This window comes from Pieris rapae, chromosome 2 (assembly GCF_905147795.1).
Source record: "Pieris rapae chromosome 2, ilPieRapa1.1, whole genome shotgun sequence".
Taxonomy (NCBI): domain Eukaryota; kingdom Metazoa; phylum Arthropoda; class Insecta; order Lepidoptera; family Pieridae; genus Pieris; species Pieris rapae.
Genome location: NC_059510.1, coordinates 9,557,574 through 9,576,054, shown reverse-complemented (window position 1 = coordinate 9,576,054; position 18,481 = coordinate 9,557,574). Strand labels below are relative to the sequence as shown.

The following is an 18,481-nucleotide window of genomic DNA, read 5'->3' as shown; positions in this document are numbered from 1 at the left end:
TGTAATGATAGATTTTTAATTTTTAATCTTTAAATCATCGTGGCATTCTATGGAATTATATTATCATTTTTTTTTAGTTTTTTTATAAAACATGGAGCAAACGGGCACGAAACTCACCTGATGTTAAGTGATACCCACAGTCCATGGACACTCAATGCCACAGGGCTCCCGAGTGCGTTGGCGGTCTTTTAAGAATTGGTACGCTCTTTTCTTGAAGGACTTTAAGTAGAATTGGTTCAGTGTCCAGCTACTTCCACAAATCCCTGGGAGTAAGACTCAGAGTCAAGACTTAGTGCTGAGTATGATTCTGCCATAAACGAAATGGACTTTGACATACAGATGACATGTACGAGAAGAGTGAAGCGAAATTTACTTGTCATTGGTTGAAGCGTGTTCTACACATTAACTTTGTAACGAATATAAATTCAATTGATTACCTGATAACTCATTATACAGTGGTTATTAAAAGACACGTCCAAAAGCTGTGATTATATTCGTTAAACAAATGAATATAAATCCTGGGAGCTGTGATGTGAGGTCTTCTTCTCTTCGTTCTTCTATCCAGAAAACTACTAAGCTACTGGAAGCCAGGCTGGCTTAACCTACAATTGACCATGTGTGCATCTAATTACATATACATCCGACATCTGTAGGATTTTTTTTATTGAAATATGTACATTACTAACCAAAGCTTTCGATACATATTATTTATGGCTATAAATGTATATGGATTAAAAAATATATAACAATAACTGTATTGATAATACTAATCAATGATACAGTATCGTTTAAACCAATGTCAATAAAAACTAAGACGAAGGTTTAATGCTATTAAAGGAAAATGTGCCGAATTAGATGATAGCGCTTCTAATGTATTAATACATGATTCATACTAGACGATCGATAATTTGCTATCCACGGATTTTTAATTTTGGATGTAACATACAGACATGGTCTAGATTAAGAAAAAGTTATTGTTTCTGGCAGAGTGGAGGCAAGAGCCTTCAATCTACCAGGCGCAAAGGCTTGCCGAAGATGGAAGAGTGCCACTAACAAGTTCTTCAGTAATGATGAGCTCGACTAAATTAGATGATACATCTATTAGGCTTACTCAATTCATCAAAGTAGGTTTTTTTCAAAACACCTTTACGAATGACGCATCTAAGTGTTTGAAATGTTTACTTTATTGTTCATGTCAGTAGAATCCATTTAATATTCTATCTCTTCTAAAATACAACTACAATAATAGTATCTATTTCTTAATAGTGTCATCGAAAGGATCATGACCTTATAGGTTCCTTTGTAATTGTTTGGTACAGGTGCATTCTTAGAAACTTCAAACGTTTAATCATTTTTTAGGTTTATCATAGCTCGTCATATCTTATCAGAACCGATAGGACATATTCTGACACAACCTTAAGTGAATCGCACGTCTTTTCTAGTGTTAATTGCACCGATTTTCAAGTGAGTTAATTATTATAATTTGTAGAATCTTTCTTATTATCTTTATTTACGTTTAACCTGACCAAGTCTGAGCAGTATTAGAATCGTTTTGTTCTATTCTAAATTGTCTTTGACTACACTTCTTTAAGACAGTGCTATCAGCTATTGCAGATCAGTATCAAAGTCTCTCGGTACCCACAGTTGCTTAAACCCAAAAATTCAGTAAATAATTATAGTAACGGTTTATATGTCAAGTTGTTCTTATTGCTTTGTTGGTTAATTCTTCTTGAGGTAATATGAGTTGTCGCCGTTTTGTTGTACATAAGTGTCTAGCGATACTTCATATGTATTTTTAAGATTACAATTTTATGTAAAGTATTGTATACTCCATTTAGTGCAAGAAATTACAAATTTAAGTTTATTAATAATTGATTTGTATTATATTTTATAAATTTATCTCTTTGCAGAAATCACCTCTATTATAATTAAATGTTTATTGTTGAACCGGTGAAACAAATAAAACGCCAAAATGATGATGATGTCATCAATCAAAGCGTTGACACCGCGCATGCGGTTCAACTATTCGAAGCCGATTATAGACAACATGGTTTTTAAGCTTCATTATAAGTTGACTGTGGTCTTGCTTCTCTGCTTCATGATCCTTGTCTGCGGAAGGGAGTACTTCGGAGAGCACATCAAGTGTTTGTCCGACCAGGGCGTACCACCACATGTCATCCAGACCTACTGTTTCTTCATGGCCACGTTTACTATTGTAAGCTATTAAAATTTTATCATCCACATTTACTATTTATGTATAAATAAATTCTAAAACGATTTTGTCCAATGTAGAATAGATACATTTTATAGTATTATTCTTTTAAGATCAGTCCTTTGTGATTCGCATAGTTTTAATTGAAATAAACTGTAACTAGTATTAGTATCACAGTTTGAGTTCTTTAAGCTACATTGTGTAAATACATTCAGAAATGGTAAAGTTCTTAAGCCAAAATAAACGCTAATAAAATAATAAATATCCATGCACTCTATGATAAAAAACAAGTTGCCCTACAACCTACAGTCTTAGCCTCAAATCTCTTTCATGATATTTTTTTTCTAATAGGCAAATAGGCGATCAGTCTTCTGTGCCCTGGATTTTGTTCAAAGCATGCCAGTTTTCTCACCATGTTTTTCATGCATCAGTGACTATCCGAGAATCGCACCTACGACTACTCCGGGATGAATTAATGAATGATAATTTAATCTACTAGGCCAAATTTGTCTATACCTTACGACTTTCTCATTTTGATTTGAATACATAGGTCAGACATTACAACGAAAGCTTACTGGAAGGTGGATTTTTGCCGCATCCGGGAGTCGGGCCTATTCTTGAATCAGACGAGACTATCCGCCATACTTACTACCAATGGGTACCCTTCGTTCTGTTCATTCAATCTGTCTGCTTCTATATACCGCATTATATTTGGAAGAAAAAAGAAGGTGAATATAGTAGTAGTAATACGGCGTAACCGTACATAACTCCGGTCTCGTAAGTTTTGAGCGCGGGTGCAAACCGTTTTGTGCGTCCTTAGCTTAACATTGCATTCATCTGTTTCATAGCTATTACCATTTCATTATTTCACATATATATTTTATTGTATGAGTAGTTAATGACAATATAAAAATAAAATCCTTATTATTAAAATTACTCGATGACTAGGAACTTACTTTCGTAGTTCCCAGTGCGTACGTTAACAGCAGTCGTTATATTTGCGGAAGTAATTTGAAATTCAATAACGTAGCGTACATTACTGATAAAGTTTTCATAACATTTCTTACGGTATAATTAATATTTAAAGAGATTTATAGCTAATTATTACCTCTTATATGTCAAAATTCATTACGGTTTTATTTAGGTCGGTGAGTGAATATCAAAATATTTTAGGTTCCCTATCTGGGTGACTTTCAAGAATTATTACCGTATGAAGATTTCTGATTAATTTATGTTTAATATTCAGGAGGCAGAATAAAAGCTTTAGTTGAGGGTCTTCAGTATGCTAGCCTCGCTTTACACGATACAGACATGCAGGCTGGTAGCATCAATGTTCCGTCGAAGCAAACCTTAGAGAGCCGATTGGACATTATCAAGAAAGATATTTTATTGAGGTATGTCATAGTTAAATGATTTTCTGAGTTGCTTATACCTACAATGAGCTCTTGTTGCGAGCCTATTGACAACCTACAACTAAGTTGCATCGCTTATTCCATACCATGATGTCAAACAATTCAGCCAGTTTATGTTTCCACGTGAGCTGACCACGATTTCGTTCATGACCTCGGGACAGAACCAAAATTGACTGTGTCATTTCGGCTTCTGGTATGAGAAAACAAGAGTGAGAACTGACCACGCCTGTCAAAAAACTAGAAATAATATAGCTAATATTAATAATTATTATGATACATAAAGAAGTAATTTTCAGATTAAGAATTACAAGAACCTGGTCTCATTGGCTGATATCCATGGAGGTCCTAAATCTTCTGCACGTGATGTTTCAAGTATGGATTGTCAACAAATTTCTTCACGGCAGTTTTATGAGTTTGGGACTCAACGTAATGAATTTCAAACATTGGGGTGATATGACAGATCCATTGGAATTAGTTTTCCCAAAGGTAACTTGTAATTTCTGATAACAATTATATTATGTATCTATTTGAAATGGTCAGCTTAGGTGGGATAGTCGGTAGCGCATAAAGTCGTATATACATGTTAATGATGTAGATGACTCAGCCCTAAGGGTAGGTTCCAGGTTCCCTTCAGCACACACTAACTGAGTATTTAATGTTAATACTAACGTCAAATAGTTATGTCACAGTTAGGTCGGTGTAGACTGAACCTAAGCGATGAAAATCTTGCTCTAGTTACCGTTACGAAATTGGAATGTCTTATCATCAAACATTGCGACACATGTCAATGTCAGCTGTCAATTTGTATGGTTTATAAATCTCAGATACCGTTCATATGCATATATAATAATAATCGTATCTGATTGTTATTATATTTCCTTTCTAAAGGAATTGATATTTGATACTATATATTCTTGTTGTTTTTTTTATAAAGTTTATGGTTTAATACATCCTTTAAGTTCTGAAGTTACTAAAACTTCAGAACTTAAAGGATTTTAGTGTTTTTAGAGAAACCTAAAAAAATACCTCTTCTAATATGAATTATAAACTTTATAATTACGATTAATGATACAAACCGCGAATTTGGTATAAAAATCAACTTATATGAGTCTATTTCAGATAATGATGCCCTTTATTTTGTAGGTAACGAAATGTGTGTTCCACAAGTATGGTCCCAGTGGGTCCATTCAGCAGCATGACGCTTTGTGTGTTATGGCTCTTAACATCATCCACGAGAAGATCTACGTCATTCTGTGGTTCTGGTTCTTATTCCTTTTCATCGCGTCTTTTTTGGGTGAGTCTTTTAGCATATTGTAAATAAGAAAGAGAAACAAATACTTCTACTGGCTCATTATTAGTGTCAATGACCTTATCAACTTGGCAATTCAGCTCCTTATATTATTTTTTGTTGTAGGTGTCGTATGGCGGTTCGTGTCGTTCTTTATGTTCCGTAGATCATTGAGATTCAACGAAATTGTGTTCCGGCACGTCTCGAAGAGCAAGTTTAATCCTTATAACGTGATCAATGTTGTCAACGGTTGTGAGTTTGGGGATTGGCTGTTCCTATATTACCTTGCGAAGAATATGAAGTCTGCTACATTCCAGTAAGTTTTTCGTAAACTTTGTCTAAAGAAAAAACATATAGAGCTAAATCTATTACTTCTACTACTGACTATTTTGCCTGTCCGTTAGACGGATCAGTATATTTTACTATTCATACAGTTGTTTATTTTCTTTAATTTTGGTAGCCTGCAAGAGTTCGCTTGATAGCGATATGGCCACCCACTGCACGAATTTTTTTTAACATTTTTTTAAATTATTTTGATTTAATTATTGCAATGAAGTGTAAATAAAAACCATTTTTGCTATAAATTTACTTTATTAGAATATAGATGATACGCAACGAAAATTTGACAATATTCATAAATAATAAGAGCTAACTTTTTTTAGTGAGTTATTCAGAAGCGTTGCTGAAGAATTAGAAAAACGGGATATACCATATAATAACGAAGAAGACGATACTGTTGAGAAGGGATCTGAACCTGTCCTACTGGGAAAGGTAGACTACGATGATGAGACGTTACCACTTAAAGATAAAAAATCATAGACTACAAAAAACGGAACGGACGTAACACAACATACAGAAGCCACGACATATAAAGTCCAACGGAACAACGGAATAAAATAATAACTTTACCAATATTAGGTATAGAACTGATGAATTTGTCGTAAATATTGAAATAGGTGATAAGTATGATATTCTAAAGATTTAAGGATATTTAGGTTTAATAGCTTAGAAGTAGTGCGAGAATGAATTTAAATCTAAGTGGAGTCCTGTAAAAATAAAATATTTATATATTTATTAGAAATGATATTACTTCTTAGACCTAGAACAGCCAAAATTTAATTTGACAAGTACACTTTGAGATTTTTAATTTTAGACCATATGGGACTCATTTACATGTGAAAAATATAAATTAAATAATTCAGTGGCGCTACACCCTTTTGAGGTCCGGGCCTCAGATTTCTGTATTTGTTACTTGATCATCTGTCTATTAGGCACGTAGGTGATGAGCTTCCTGTGCCTGACAAACGCCATCGTCTTCTAAGCCAAGCTAGTTTCGCCACGACGTTTCCCTTCCCCGTTCGAGCGAATGTTAAATGCGCACATAGAAAGTGCATTGGTTCACAGCCGGGGCTCGAACCCAGGACCTAAGGGATGCGAGTCGCACAATGAAGCCACAAACCCATACTGTGAAAAATAATATTTTAAAATATGAATAATAAGTTACTGTGGAAGGAATTTTGAATTTGCTCAATTGTTAATTATACTACATATATATATAATATAGCAAGACCAAAAAAACAGTTTTTATAATATAGTCGGCAAAAAAGAGGCTTTTATGCAGGTCGACTTTTTTAGTGTCTAGTCACAATCGAATTTATTTAAAAACGCAATTTAATTGTGATATTACGTAAAATGTGTATCTATTTATAATTGTTTTTTTTATTAATAAAGAATTAAAATTATTATTTTTTTTATTTTCAAAGTGAAAGCTATACACAAAATAAAAATTACATTTTCTCCTTATTTTTTAAATATAACACCGAAATAGGGCCGGATTTAGGTAATGACCTCCACAGTAGATTCGAAAAAAAATATTTTAAATTCCGTCAAGAAAACAAAATTTCTTTGAATACGTTTTTTTATAGATTTGTTAAATACTAAAAGAATCTTTTTGTTTCACAATAAGATACTGATTGAAATTCTCGACTGACGAAATTGTTAATTTTATTTGGGACACGGCCTCCACCCCTCTGTGGCTCCAAGGCCTCCAGACCTCTAAATCCGGCCCCGTAGGAGGCCCCGGAGAGAAACTTATGGAGGAAGAATTATGTACTGTTCCTCTAGCCTCTATTATTAAGACTGTCCCAAAGGCCCCGTGGCTAAGTTCTAGAATATATTAGAAACAATTTCGTTAGCGTTTTTGGGTATTTTTTATTTATTTTTTATTAATAGAACAGGGGGCAAACGGGCAGGAGGTTCACCCGATGTTAAGTGATCTGTGATACCGCCGCCCATGGACGTATTGTAGTGATTTGTAAGTGCAGATTGTAGGCCTCAACCTATTTTTTAATCCATTTTGTTTTTTAAAGCAACAGCAAACGTATAAATAAATTGAATAATTTTAGAATCCGACGCAGAAGAAGCAATAACAATTATCCTTACAATTGATAAAATGGTGGGAATGACACGTTAGCTAAATTATTTCAGTTTCGCAATTAACCGATAGCACCAATTTAAATCTATTACCGAAGGTTGATATATAACTTTAAAAGAGTATATGTATATTTTTTAAAGTTATATTTAATTATAACTTTTAAAGCTATATAAATATATATATGATATACTTACCTTAGCTCCCTTCCCTCACAATATATTAATCAAAATATTATGTACGTATACAAAAATAGTGATAAGTTTACTAAAATAGAGCAAACGCACAATGTGTATACTCGGAATAAACGCAGGCTGCGATTTCCCCGTACTAGACTATCTAAAGAAATTGTGCGTATGTTGTTGCATACGGTTGAAAGATTCCTAAATGAAAAATGTGTTGTTGAACTTCAAAAGTTACTTTTCATATTACGAATACGCTCTTGATGAAAATATTAGATGCGTCAACATTAGAGGAGACAGTTTGCTGCTAAAAAGTAGGTGAAGCAAATAATTAATCATTTAACAAGATTGTTTATCACCGTTGATGGGACATGTTTCAACAGAATTTTAAGATAATAGCACGTCTTTGTTGCTTAGCCATCCTAAGATTTTTTAAGTATTAAATCTGACTATCTTTGAACATTTAAAAGTGCTTTATATATATTAAGTAATAAAATAAGATATGTGAAAGTGAAAAGCGTTTACGGAAGAGTCCGATCCAACGTAATTTGTGTGTGTGATTGTGTTTATAAGTACAAGTGGCACACAGAGACAATATTTTATTTATTTCAGAGATTGGTTGGATTAGCAATAAAATAATAGTAGCTAATATTGTCTCTATACAGTGTGCTTGCTTAGAACATTCCACATTAAAGACAGAATAATGGTATTCATATAGGAAACCAAGTACACTTATGAACGTCATAAGAAAATTTATTAAATTGATTCTAAATTTACATTTACCAGTTCGCAAGTCAAGGGCATAGAGCGGGCAAGAAGAACTGATAAGAAGTTCTCCGCTATTCTTTTTAATCGCCAAGTTTTGAGTCACCCAAAGGCAAAGCAGCCATAAATATTTGAACTGGAGCAAATCAATCCCAAGGAATAGTAGAATAGCATTTAAATAATCGTCAAATTTAAAAGAAATGTTTTATTAATTAATTTACGGTTAACGATTTCTAATTTATACTTTCAATATTAAATAGTAACAATTCGACGTAATTATTCGGGTATATAAATTGTATCCAATACGAAAGAAGAAACTTCACTCATCAAGAAGTTCACGAAGAAAAGAAAATGGCGTCGCCTGCCTTTATGTCTTCGATAAAGGCTTTAGCACCACGAATGCAAATAAAATACTCGAAGCCCATAATTGATAATCTCGTCTTCAAACTCCACTATAAGTTGACTGTTACCATGCTTCTCTGCTTTGTGATTTTGGTTAGTGGAAGAGAGTACTTCGGAGAGCATATTAAATGCTTGTCTGACCAGGGCGTACCTCCCCATGTCATACAAACCTACTGCTTCTTCATGGCTACGTTTACCATTGTAAGTATATTAACGCCCGAACGCAATAATTAAATCCACACAATCTGAAAAAAAAACGAATGATTACAAACTGAGATCAGACCATGACAGTCGATCGATCTCCTATCTACATCACAATAACCAAACCCAACGAAGACAATCCATTTTTGGCGGCGGATAGAATGCAATCTGTTCTGTCTTTCCACTCATATTTGATTATCAATATAAACCAAATAATGTAAATAGAACCGTACAAATAATATTAAACTATACATCTCTATCTTTAAAACATATCAAATAGCTTTTTAATTATTTTTAAAACTGGTACTGTGTGTGTGTGGTACTGGTGTAAATTAAAATCATAAATAGGATATGGGCACAATTGAACTGTAATTTTCATACAAAGGTATAAAGACTATAATATATAGACTATAATATTTAATTTAAATCGCAGTTAAACCATTTTTGGCGATAAATGAAATGGCGAACGTTTACTAACATTTAACTAATAAAGAACGACTCTGAGTCTTAATATTTTCTTTAGAAACGCTAAAAAAGATTCTTATATAGAACTAGCGGACCTGGCAGACGTTGCCATGCATGATATTTCAAGCGATTAGGTATTAAACATAGTATGAAAGTACTGTCGGCAGCGCCATCTGCCGGGCTGATTTGTGAATCTAAACCATCCAGGGCGCTACTAAAAACTTAATTTTAATCGGTCCAGCCGTTTAAGATGAGGTCCGTGATGTACACATAGAATTATATATATAAAGATGTAATAATATTTCATTGCATTACATTAAGCATTCGCGGACGTGAGAATTTGCGAACCGAGAATCAATGGCACGACCAGAGATAGACCAGACACTCTTGGCAAGGAGAGCTCTGGTACAAAATTATTTTAACCAGGATGAATGAAGTGTATTGACTTCATTTTCATTGTCAACAAATTAAATTCTGTTTTTCTGTTTATTGTTATTGTTTTGTTTAACACTAAAATTTTTTGAAATGTCTAGGTACCTTCTTGTTATATATATTCATTCAAATTAAACTATTTGTGAAGATTTATAATTGGCCCATGTTGTTATGTATATATTCATCTATTTTTGTATTGTGCTGTGAATCTTCTTATGAATAAATAAATAGTGTCTTATAATTCTACAATTTGTATAGATCCGGCACTACAATCAAAGTCTACTTGAAGGTGGGCTTCTACCTCACCCAGGGATTGGCCCAGACCTTGAGGAAGATGAGCCCATACGACATACCTACTACCAGTGGGTGCCCTTCGTATTGTTTATTCAGTCTTTGCTCTTTTATTTGCCTCATTATATTTGGAAGAGGCAGGAAGGTAAGAAAATATTTTTTCTTACTATTTTACTATAATTGAAGGACGTCAAATAACAATTAGCCATTCTGTCATAGTTAATGATAAAATAAATAAGTTATATTAACTACGGTTGCAATAACCCAATAATATATTCTTGAATTTTCACTTCTTTATAGCTGGTATGGCTTGTTAAATGTCAATGTCAAAAATTGTGCAAGTTTCAATATTACTTATAAATAAATTAAATGTCAATGTCAGAAATTGTGCAAGTTTCAATATTACAAATAAATTACAGGATAGGTTTTATTGAGATTATACGTTTTAGGAGGCAGAATCAAAGCGTTAGTGGAAGGTCTGAAATATTCAAGTCTGGCGTTACATGACGCAGATGTCCAAGCAGGGGACATTAGTGTACCGTCAAAGACCACTATTAAGCGTAAAGTGCAATTAATCAAGAAGGATATCATTTTAAGGTTGCGAGATTTCCACCATCACAATGCATGATGGGGCAGATACAATACTTTTTTTTAATCACTAATATCTTAGGTATATTGGGTTTGTTACTAATCCAGAACACGTTATACGATACGATAAAATACATAAATAAATAAAGTAAACTATTTACAAAATGTAAAAAGTTCTTTCTAAAAAGGTACATATTTTACAAAACATCGCGGGAGACGCCATCTCCCACATAATCGCATAGAACAGATATATAATTTAAGTTTTGACTATAATACAACAGTTGTCTAGTGTCAGAAGACGAACATTTTCTTTTTTCAAATATTTAGTTTTTTTAGATTACAGATAACCAGATCCTGGTCTTACTGGCTGGTTACAATGGAGGTAGCAAATCTCATGCACATAATTTTCGAAGTATGGCTAAGCAATGTTTTTTTGCATGGATGCTACATTGGCTTGGGTTTTAATGTGCTGAGCTTCAGTGGTTGGGGTGACATTTCTAATCCATTAGAAACTATATTTCCAAAGGTAATTCGTAGTCAAAGCATAATAGTAATAGTTTATTTCGGCAGAAATTCCGAACAAAAAAAATATAATTTTTTCTCTTGCACTTTCTTGAAATTAGTTAATTATTGAAATTACGCGGTGAGCCTGCATGACTCAGTTACACGAACTGCGAGAAACATCTCACTCATGCCGCGAGTCCATTGTTACTTATTAATTATAATATAAAATTAAATCGTTTGGTGATTAAAGTACAGTGGTGCTTAAAAAGTACAATTAACTATCATAAATTGAGACCAAGTATAGTTTAGTGTTGTTTAATAATTTCGTTTTCTTTTCGTTATGTATTTAAATTGTATGAAAAAAGGCTTATTATTGCGTCAGCCGTGAAAATTATTGGGAGATCTATTCATATTAAAAAAAATCAAATACTTATATATTATATTCATAATCATTATGGTGGAATTATTAATACTTCTACTGTTATAATAACTTGTATGGGTTTCTTATGATTTTTATAATGTTAATATGATTTTTAATAGGTTATATAGGATTTTTTATAACTTCTTACAGTGTTCCAACGTAGTCTATAACAAACATAGAATATTTAAAACACACTTTAAAATGAACTTAGTTTAAATATCAACAGGTAACGAAATGTGTGTTCCACAAGTATGGTCCCAGTGGGTCCATTCAGCAGCATGACGCTTTATGTGTTATGGCTCTTAACATCATCCACGAGAAGATCTACGTCATTCTGTGGTTCTGGTTCTTATTCCTTTTCATCGTATCATTTATTGGTAATACATGCCACATACCTATTCTTGTTGAGTTTTTTTTATGTAATAGAAGGCAAACGGGCAGGAGGCTACTGATGATAAGTGAAACCTCTACCCATGGACACTCACATTTCCAGAAGACTCGTAAGTGCCTTGCCGGCCTCGGCAATCTTCGAGAATCGGTACTCTCTTTTCATGAAGGACCTTAGATTGAATGGGTTCGGAAATACCTCAGTGGGCAGCTGGTTCCACAAAGCGGTGATACGCGGCAAAAACTGTGTATTTTCATAATATTTATGTTAAATAATTTAAAATAGTTCTATTGCAATCCGTACTTAGAGATATTGTTTAACTATGTATGAAACAGCCCTAATAATACCTAATAGTTTTTCTCTCATCATATTATGAAGATATGCTGAGTATACAATAGTATTCCTAATTTTTCAGCTATACTCTGGCGCCTAATATCGTACTTCATGTACCGTCGATCCCTTAAATTCAACGAGGCAGTGTTTCATCACATCACCAGAAAGAAGCTTAATCCTTGTAATGTCGTGAATATAGTCAATTGTTGCAAATATGGCGATTGGTTATTCTTATCCTATCTTGCGAAAAACTTGCAGTCTGCCACCTACCAGTAAGTCCTTAAGTTAAAAAAGTACCATGAATTTGAAATTAGACGAGAAAATAATCGGTCATCACTGCTTGGCATACAAGTTGAGGGATCATGCCGGTTTCCTCAAGACGTTTTCCTTCGTTCTATAAGCAAACGTTACTTAGTAGTGGTTTCATTTCAATGGTGCAGTTAAACACTTGTAAACCTAGAATTTTAATTTGAACTTTTATTTCTATGTTGCAGAGAGCTGTTCAGAAGCATTTCAGAAGAATTTGAAAAAGGACACGACGTGTTAACATACAGCCATGGTGGTGCAATAAAACAAACTGACGATTTAATTGAAGTGAATTATGCTAATGAAACGTTACCACATTAAAAGATTGTTGTTGTTATATATAGAGTTCTATAAACCTTAAAATAAAACCCTATTATAAGAGAAAAGTGCGAATTTATTACATTATTTACATAAGTGGACGTTTCGAGTTCTTATCAACAATGCAACCCAACCAATGTTAGACTTCTAAAGATTTTGAACTAATTTTATATGCTATTAGCATTGTTTAATCAAAACTTCTCTGATTCATTTAAGCTTACGCCCTGCTAAGTGAAATATTTATTATTTTGTAATTAATTATGTAGTTTTGTATCTTTGAGTTGCAATACCGAAACCAAAATGGCGCTAACTTCGCGCGGCTTCAATTCTTCGAGATGGTATAACATCTATAGTTCTCTCTCTGTCTAACATATTACAATACGCCATGACTTATCTCGCTCATGCTTGGCGCTTAAAACCTTTATTGAATCGTTTTATCTGTGACAGCTGTCTGAGGAGCACGGAGTTCTCGATTATTTAGTCTGTAGTAAAACAAAATAAATTGTTAAGTGCGCGGATCGGCCGTGTGTCAGGATTTTTAATTTATTTACCGAATTATTGTGTTTCGTCTATTGTTTCGTATAATTTTTAGTTCTATAACTCAAGTTGAATGGAACTTTTAGCTAAACCCGCTTATTATAATGAATCTCGACTTTGAACACTACTTACAGTAAAGTGGAAGTAAACATTCGCAGTAATTTCCATGGTAAAACATCGTTATCAACATAGTTTGGTAAGTAATTTTTGTTTTTATATCTACTTTCTCAATGAAAACTGCATAAATAATAATTTAAAAAATCACAAACAGTAATTGTTTAGTTTAATTTTCAATAACACTACTGTCAGCCAACGGTAATTATTAAATTTGTGTTCTAATTACGAATTAATTATATGCGTAAACCTAAACAATGCATCATCTTTTGTTGTTATTTGTTTAACTTCTATAAAAAGTTTAAATGTGGTGATGTTTTGAAAATATAAGTGGGAAGTTATCACAAACCTGCTTGATTTGCAAGTAGCCTTTATGGTTGGATCTTGTTTGTTGAGTTTTCTATACTCCATCTAAAACCTTCATGGTATTAGTGACTAAAATGAAAGTTTCTCAACTGTATCAAATAACTTTCATTTAAAATAGTTCTCACACCTAGTGGTTAATGACCGAATAAGAACAGCTTAGTCTGACTACCAAATTGGTGAATCATAAGCATACATTTGAAATTTATTCTTAAAAATATATATTTTTCTCTTCAATATTTTTAATAATAAATTTATTACTTTAAAAAAACAATATTTTACTTTAGTGTTATTAGATTAATAGTTTGCATTATGAAGTTTGAGTTTTATTCTGAAAAGTTAAAACATGTAATTAAGCATTATAAGAATTAAAACATCTATTGAAAATTAACTTAATGTGTCTGGTAACATAATATGAAATCTGTTTGTTTAAACTGACATCATACATATTTTTGCCACTTCTCTTCAAATAACTCTGTATTTGGTAGTCGCTTTACTTTTGCTTAGAATAGGAAAAACTTGGAGCATCATTTACAACTTAGGTAAACTTAAACACTAAGAAACTTCATTCCCTATATAGTCCATAAAAGGAAACTTATTGTGTTATTATATAAATGCAATTATTCTTACATTTATGACATTTGATTATGCAAATACTGTGAATATGGAATGTTAGATGACAATAACCTTCAACCAAATTGCAATCATGCCCCGCTTATTATAAAACACATAACAATAACTCTATATATCAAATTTTGTATGTAGCCATTTTCATCACACACATTCATCATTTACTTCCACAAAAATATATAAAATAAATATTAGCATATAATGTATTTATCAAATATAAATGATAAATACATTATATGCTAATATTTAGCTTTTTACGCTTTAAATTATCCTGTATTCCATACTTGACTTTAAGATAGAAAAATAATGTCCCTTCAGCTATATCTGCTAGTATAACTCAGACACAGGCCAGGATGGTAGTGATAAAGATAATTAGGTTATCCCCTCAAATGAAACTCATACCTTTGAATTATCAAGAACAGTTACAAATTAAAAACCATTAAGACGCAGGTAAATGCGTCTCTTATGTTTCTTATATCTAATGATAGGTACCTATATATCGCCTAATTTTTAAGCTATGGACCACAGAGCCGGCGACGTATGTAATTATAATAACTATTACAAAATACGCACGTGCGTCTAATCTTAAGGTCTCTGACCGCAGTATGTGGCCCCGTGCTTATAATTTTGTCCGTCCTGCTAGCTTTAATCACCTCTAATGGTACATCGGAGGGGGCGGACTTGATTTATTACTCTTCCTAGATCCACTTTTTGTTGATCTCGGTAGTGTCAGATGTGTGGGTAAAGAGGGAAGATCAAGGGGTCATACGAGACTGGTTGTCGAATGTATCAGTATAAGAAAAGATAAACACTAATCATCAACTAGCTAGTTTTTTGCGCATTGAATATCTGTCATTGAGATGAATATACGTTGAATTATTTTAGTATGCGTTTTTTACATGTCTAAGTCAATTTGGGCCTTGTATATTTTTATGACTTAATCGGCTTCAGTAATAAACAGTAATTAGTTTTGTTTTATTTACCTTGATATCAAAATGCCTTGCCGAACAGTGTATGTTACATGTCATAGAAAAAAATCTAACTTAACGGGTACTATGACTGTATGTGAAAATTCAATACATCTTTGACGAACGGGAATTTAGTATCGTTATTAATATATAGTGTGAATTACGGAGTGCATGCAAAGTTAGTGCTCACGAAAATTGACGCGACATTTATATCAATATCCGCCGTCAGTACAATGTAAGCGAAAATTTCAAATTACTATAAAAAACTATACATTTAAAAGAATTTAAATTTAAATGATGAAAAGCGGAAATGGAAATCCGATCTAAGTATCTAAAAGGGTTTCGGTCTGGATTGAAATTCGATAGCGCAGGCCAGGCGTTGATTGCCTTGGCCTAAAGGACACGCGAACTGTGTCAGCAATGTTGTTGATATGTGTTTCTAGACTAATAATTTATTTATTATATTTTTTTATACTATCGATAAAATTTGTATACATATCGGATATGTTTTTATTAGTATTCTTTGCCATACAATATTTTGTAAAAAAACAGAAATACTTCAATTATCATTAATAAAATATAATAATAATTATTATCTCACAAAAACTTACAAAACTTGATACATGATATGTTACAATTATTTATTAATGTATCTAAATAATTGTCATTCTTCTTTTGAGGAATTCATTTAATCTATAGTTTCGGTAATATATTTCCTCTCGCAATCGTTCATAACCAAAATCTCACAAAATAGCTGTCAATGTCCTGCACTCCCTGTATATTTTTCATTATTCCTACATAATTATTTATTTACATTGTATATTTGCGGATGAGACAAGCATGAGACTTTTTCTTAACAAAGAGTTGTGTATTGTGATTCTGGGGTTGCTCGATTGTAAGGAAGTTCCATGAATCTGGCCTTTTTAATTCTCATATCATTTTAAGACGGGTATATATATATCGTTTTTATAATATTTTCATAAATATCTGTCCTCGTTTTAACATGTGTGATGTTTGAGAGCAAAAGTAAATTAATATATTGGATAAATAAAACGCAAGAATCATCACCCTAGCCACGAATTTAATAATCAACATAAATCCATATAACTGCAGGTTTTTCAGAATTATTTCACATCTCGCCTTACAATTAATTGTTTTCATTTCGAGGAAAATTGACACTGGTGCCATATTGCATTAATTTTACTTTGTAAGGTTTCTTCGTTCTTGGTATTTCTTGAGCTTGAAATTCAATATACGCTCGCCTTGACCCAAAGCAAAAAGTTCACTTGTTCATAAGTTTGGCGTGTAAAGGATTGTATAAGATTGATTATTAAATATTTTAATAATTGTTTTAATATAGTATACGAATTTTTGATAGAGGAATTTGCGTATACAGAAGGCAAGATAAAGGAATTTAAATGTCGTTTATATAATACACATACCTATTTAAACCATTCGTATTGTAGTACCTGGATGACCGAGTTTTTCTCGGTATTTTTTATAAATTGTGTTTTTTGGAAATTATATTTAATTACGAATTACATAAGTAGATACTTACTAATAAAATGATGAAATATGAATAATATTTTTCGATCTTAAAAAAAGTAAGTTTATGTTTAAGTTGATAAAACACGTATAAAATGACATTTTCTAGACATGATTCCTAGCTAGATCGACTTATCGCCCCCGAAACCCCCCGTATACTAAATTTCATAAAAATCGTTGCGAGTCGATTCCGAGATTCCAATTATATATATATAAGAATTAGAAGAATAAGAATTGCTCGTTTAAAGATATAAGATATACATCTCGTAAATAGGATCTGGTAGGTCAAAACTAGGTAGGCTGCTTTTACCGTTATTTGGCCAAAACAAGATTTCGCTTGGGAGTACTTAACTTTTTTAATTTCGGCGCTACTGAGAACTGCAGACTTTTTATCTTTTGCGAGGTTCGTTGTATTTTGCAAACTATAAATAAGATGTATTTTCTCGACTTGTTCCTAAGGTATTTTTTTGGTTTTGGGGCTTTGGATATAAACAAGAGGAATACAATTCTAAGTTCTTTAAATGACTGTATGGTAATTATAGTCGATGTATCCAGCATCCAAAAAGACAAATCTTCATTTTTATCGTTGTTTTAGTAACGTGAGATATACTACAACGTGAGATATATGTATATCTATATCTCTATATATGTATATAGTTCTAGTTCGTCATCATCAGCGTCTTTTTTGGTCCATTTCTGGACGTTGGCCTTCTCCATTTTTCTTCAGTACGCCCTGCACTGGCCTCTTTGAATCCTTTAGGAGCCAACCCTCTTCACGATGTCGTCAGTCAGGCCGCCCAGTTCAGGTCTGTCGAGATCCCCATTCTAGCAACCAACGGTCCATCGTTTCTTGTCCATGTGACCTGCGTTCAATCGTTAATGATATAGAATTATATTGCAATGACGTGTTTGCGTTTGATATTATAACAAACATGTACTTTATAAACATCCGATTATACAAATACAGTGCAATACACATTAACAATATTATATGTTCATAGTCCATACTTGCTCGGAACTCTTTATTTGGCTATTGGATATCAACCTACAAACTACTTCTCTAAGGCGAAATTTTTTTTTTTTAATTATACACTGGTGAATTGCAAATATTGGAGAACACTTTTTAAAAAAACTTTACAAATCATAATTGTTGCATTATTTTACATTGGTATTTTCACTGGGAAATTTCGGTGTTATTTTAAGCCCGGTAAGTAGATATTATATAGATAGATAGATTTCTATCTATTTTTTTTATTGGGACGTCCGAAAAAGGCAATTATCGCATGGACATCCTTTTTAGTAGGTAGCCGGCCTTCATGAAGACTACTTGTTGTAATTTCTGTTTCTTTCTGTCAAATTATGTTTTCGCTGTGATTTAAGGAGAT

General features: G+C 32.7%; 3 protein-coding genes across 3 annotated transcripts in view; all 3 read left to right on the top strand.

Moving 5' to 3' along the window:
* The first annotated feature begins 1,380 nt into the window (after window positions 1-1,380).
* On the top strand, window positions 1,381-6,654 carry LOC110991811 (innexin inx7). Its single transcript, XM_022257332.2, has 8 exons — window positions 1,381-1,464; window positions 1,911-2,215; window positions 2,763-2,940; window positions 3,459-3,606; window positions 3,921-4,110; window positions 4,768-4,918; window positions 5,039-5,228; window positions 5,575-6,654. Exons 2-8 carry the CDS (start codon window positions 1,973-1,975, stop codon window positions 5,729-5,731), a joined length of 1,257 nt encoding a protein of 418 aa, XP_022113024.2. The 5' UTR covers window positions 1,381-1,464; window positions 1,911-1,972; the 3' UTR covers window positions 5,732-6,654.
* A 1,861-nt stretch (window positions 6,655-8,515) lies between these two features.
* Window positions 8,516-12,984, top strand: LOC110991854 (innexin inx7). The gene is made up of 7 exons (XM_022257394.2): window positions 8,516-8,893; window positions 10,049-10,226; window positions 10,531-10,678; window positions 11,006-11,195; window positions 11,821-11,971; window positions 12,398-12,587; window positions 12,810-12,984. The coding sequence occupies exons 1-7, from the start codon at window positions 8,642-8,644 to the stop codon at window positions 12,940-12,942; spliced, it is 1,242 nt and encodes a 413-aa protein (XP_022113086.2). The 5' UTR covers window positions 8,516-8,641; the 3' UTR covers window positions 12,943-12,984.
* A 410-nt stretch (window positions 12,985-13,394) lies between these two features.
* LOC110991865 (innexin inx1) overlaps window positions 13,395-18,481 on the top strand; it is a 38,229-nt gene continuing 33,142 nt past the window's right edge. Inside the window, exon 1 of the mRNA XM_022257407.2 lies at window positions 13,395-13,672. The gene's annotated coding sequence lies outside the window, so the exon portion shown is untranslated. The remainder of the gene's footprint in view (window positions 13,673-18,481) is intronic.